At 42.8% G+C, this 3,725-nt stretch overlaps 1 protein-coding gene across 1 annotated transcript; it reads left to right on the top strand.

Moving 5' to 3' along the window:
• Positions 1–604: 604 nt before the first annotated feature.
• LOC149895990 (uncharacterized) lies at positions 605–1,256 on the top strand. The gene has a single exon (XM_090118392.1). It carries the CDS (start codon positions 606–608, stop codon positions 1,254–1,256), a length of 651 nt encoding a protein of 216 aa, XP_089974518.1. The 5' UTR covers position 605.
• Positions 1,257–3,725: the final 2,469 nt, after the last annotated feature.

Genomic DNA, 3,725 nt, shown 5'->3' with positions numbered 1-3,725 from the left:
TTTCTATCGAGTCAATTTCAATATTTTATGTTTTTGATCTGACAATATAATCGAAAATATCATCAAGTTTTACATATATTTTATTTTTTATATTTGGTCTTGAATATTACACGTATCAACTAAAAGTTGATTGGTGATTTGACTTTATACGCGCCCTTAAAACGAGTTAACTTAATTATTTTAATGTTATTATTTTTAGTTTAAAAGCCATTTCTTTGAATTGTTTGCAGCGATATGGATTTTTATTGCTGAGAATTATTGTTTAACTCAACCTTTACGTAAAAACTCAAAAAAACCCAGACCAAATAAGTAAAATAAAAAATTAAACGCTAAATGCGAAGATAAAGTGGCATTTTCAAGAAAAAAATTAAAATTGCAATAACTCTTCAACGGCTAACTTTTGGATATGGTATTATATGATCAAATCAGTTTGTTTTGACCCCTACTACACGCTCTTAACAGGAATAGGTCGACTTAACCTGTAACCCTGTATAAATCTCGTGTCACAATGTTTGTCCTCAATGGACTCCTAAACCACTTAACTGATTATAATAAGTTTGGAGTAAGTAGGAGTTTGCATCAACAATGTAAGTTACGCAGATGATATGGCGTTGCTGAGTGCTTCAATCTGCGGTCTTAGAAGATTGGTGGCCATCTGTGAAGAGTACGCTGCTCTTCATGGATTGGTCTACAATACTAAGAAAAGTGAAGTCATGGTCTTTGAGTCTGGGCGCCGAGTTACGCATTTTTTACCCCCAATACGTTTGAACGGAGTGCCATTGGGGAGGGTCTTTAAATTCAAATATCTCGGACACATATTGACCCCTAGACTCAGAGACGATGATGATATTGAAAGGGAACGACGGGCACTGGCAGTGAGGGCAAATATGATAGCTCGTAGGTTTGCACGTTGTTCTAATGAAGTTAAAAAAACCCTATTTCGTGCGTATTGTACATCTTTTTACACGTGCAGCCTATGGGCTAGTCATACTCAACATTCTTACAGCTCGCTCCGTGTTCAATATAACAATGCGTTCCGGGTGTTAATGGGGCTGCCCCGTTATTGCAGCGCATCAGGGATGTTTGCAGAAGCTCATATAGACTGTTTTTACGCTACAATGCGAAAGAGATGCACATCCCTGGTGCGCCGTGTGCGGGACAGCCCCAATGAAATCATGCGCTGTATAGCGAGTCGGCTCGACTGCTGGTATGTGAACCACTGCTGCAGACTGTCTGCTTCCTTGATAGCTTTGTAGCGGTGGAGTACATTTCTAGCAGTCATAATAAATTTTATTTTATTTTTACTAACATAATTTTTAAGATAATAATTGTTACTAACAAAATGAGTCCTGGTTACTTGAATAAATAAATGAATTATTATTATTATTATTAATAAAATTCGCACACCATGTGCAATTCGATCCAACTTGAAAGATAGGATAGTTTAAATCTCAAATTCAAATTATATTTATTTGCAAGAATGTAGTACAAATTATAGATCTCAAATCGTTTATAGAGAAAGCGGACGGTAAGCTAGTTTCTCATAAAATTTTTTTCTATTTTCGTTCCCCTTTATTCAATGATTAAATCTTTTTTAATTAAATTTGAAATTATTCAAACATAAGTACATAATAATTTAACCAATATTGAGACAATTATAAATGGGTATAAGAATAAATGAAACAACATAGACCTTACAATATTTTATTTTAAATTAAACATAATAAACAAGATTACAAGGTTAATTATACATTTATTTACTATATTCATATTTAAATGAATGAATGAATTTTGGGAACAGTTTTAGGATGCCATAATACAAGTTTTTACGTGGTAATATCTCGATTTTCTGAGGTCAACCCCTAAAATGACTGGAATATAAATAATTAGGAATTTAAATAAAATAGGTATATAAGAAAATAGTTACAGAATAAAGCTCCAGCATGGAATTGTCAGGCCTTATTGAGCAGTGGAACAGTATGACATGATAACCAGTAGTGATATAGACCGCTTGGAATTATAATTCTTAACTTTCTGGCTTAATACATGAGTGGTGCTAACTTTTTGTTGGTGTCTAGAGATTAGGTTGGAGGCTGCACGTGAGACGAACCTCACGATTGATTGTCTACGAGGAAGGCCACGTCTGTCGCCTTTGCTTATGCTTACGTGTATGCAATTGCAGCGCCCGTGTCTTTCTTTGTTTCCCTTCGCGTAAACTACGCCCCTTTCGTGTCGTAAAGTCGGTTTGTTAGTCGCCCCACTGAGGAGTTCGTCCGTGCCAGTCGCAGCTCAGAAACGCTCGCAGCACCGTTTGCCGTTTGCCGGTGAAAACCGAAGATCGGAGAGGGCGGTGATGTGGTCGTTGTTGTTTTAGACAGTGCAGACGGACGTCCCAGTGCTTCGATGAAGCACACCGACCTATAAAGGCCCTTCTCAGGGCGAGCGAACGTTGGGACTACTCTGGCACGTGAAACAAGATTACATCGGTTTTCGTGTAAACACGAAACGTGTGCCGCGAGAAATAATTGAAAACACGAGAACACCAACGAAGAGAGAAGCCCTTAGTCTCATCATGTCGGTCTTCGACCCCCTCGGCCTCATCGCGCCCATCCTGACACCGGCGAAAAGAATCATTCAAGACACGTGGAAGTACAACACCGGCTGGGACGACCCCATTCCCGTCGCGCTACACCGCCGCTGGGAAAGCTGGGTGGCGAACATACAACATCTCGACGCGCTTCGCATCCCACGCTCTTACGACTATGAACCCGCGGCTGAAAGAGAAATACACACATTCGTGGACGCCAGCGAAGAAGCGTACGCAGCGGTCGTATACATCAGAGCGACGCGCGCCGAGGGGTCGAACACGTCGCCATCACCGCCGCAAAGAGTAGAGTCACGCCCACGAAATCGGTGTCAATCCCACGCCTGGAACTGCAAGCCGCCCTGCTCGGAGCACGCCTCACACGATCGGTCGAGGAAGGTCACGACTTCGTCTTCAAGCGAAAGGTGTATTGGAGCGACTCAAGAACAGCACTCGCATGGATACGCGGCGAGCCGCGTACATACAAAACATTCGTGGCACACCGACTAGCCGAGATAGAGGACCTCACGGAAAAAGATGAGTGGCGCTGGGTCCCCAGGGCGCACAATACGGCGGACGACGCTACGCGCAACACCCCCGCTGACTTCGGCCCGCAACACCGTTGGTTCACCGGTCCAGAATTCCTCCGCTATGCAGAATGCGACTGGCCGGCTGAGAAGAAAGAAAACATTCACCGACACGGGCGAAGAAAAGGAAAAGTGCAGCGCGTTGAACTCATCGGACCCCGCCCCCGCGTTCATCGACCTCGAACGCTTTTCACAGTGGACTCGGCTAGTGCGCACAATGGCCCGCGTACTACAATTCATTGAGCTCTGCCGTCGCCCCAAACAATTCGTCAACGCAGCGCGTCGAAAACGTACGAAGAAGAACGAAGACGAAGACGCGACGTGGAAGAGAAATGTAAAAAAAAACAAAGAAAAAATCGTCTCCCATCCGAGCAATGAAGAGAGAAAATGGAAAATCTTAAATGCGCGCCACTTACGCGCCGCTGAAAACATACTCGTAAAATTAGCACAGAAAGCAACGTACGGAAAAGAGATAGCGATACTACAGCGAGGACACCCGCCCACTGAAAAAAATCAAGGTTCGCTAGCGGGACTAAGTGTCGCTTTAGACGAAA

Source organism: Colias eurytheme, chromosome 29 (genome assembly GCF_061535395.1).
Source record: "Colias eurytheme isolate Ceu_HAF_F1 chromosome 29, ilColEury1 Martin Lab GWU primary, whole genome shotgun sequence".
Lineage (NCBI taxonomy): Eukaryota > Metazoa > Arthropoda > Insecta > Lepidoptera > Pieridae > Colias > Colias eurytheme.
Note: the sequence above shows the minus strand (reverse complement) of the source record. Positions and strands in the feature narration are given on the sequence as shown.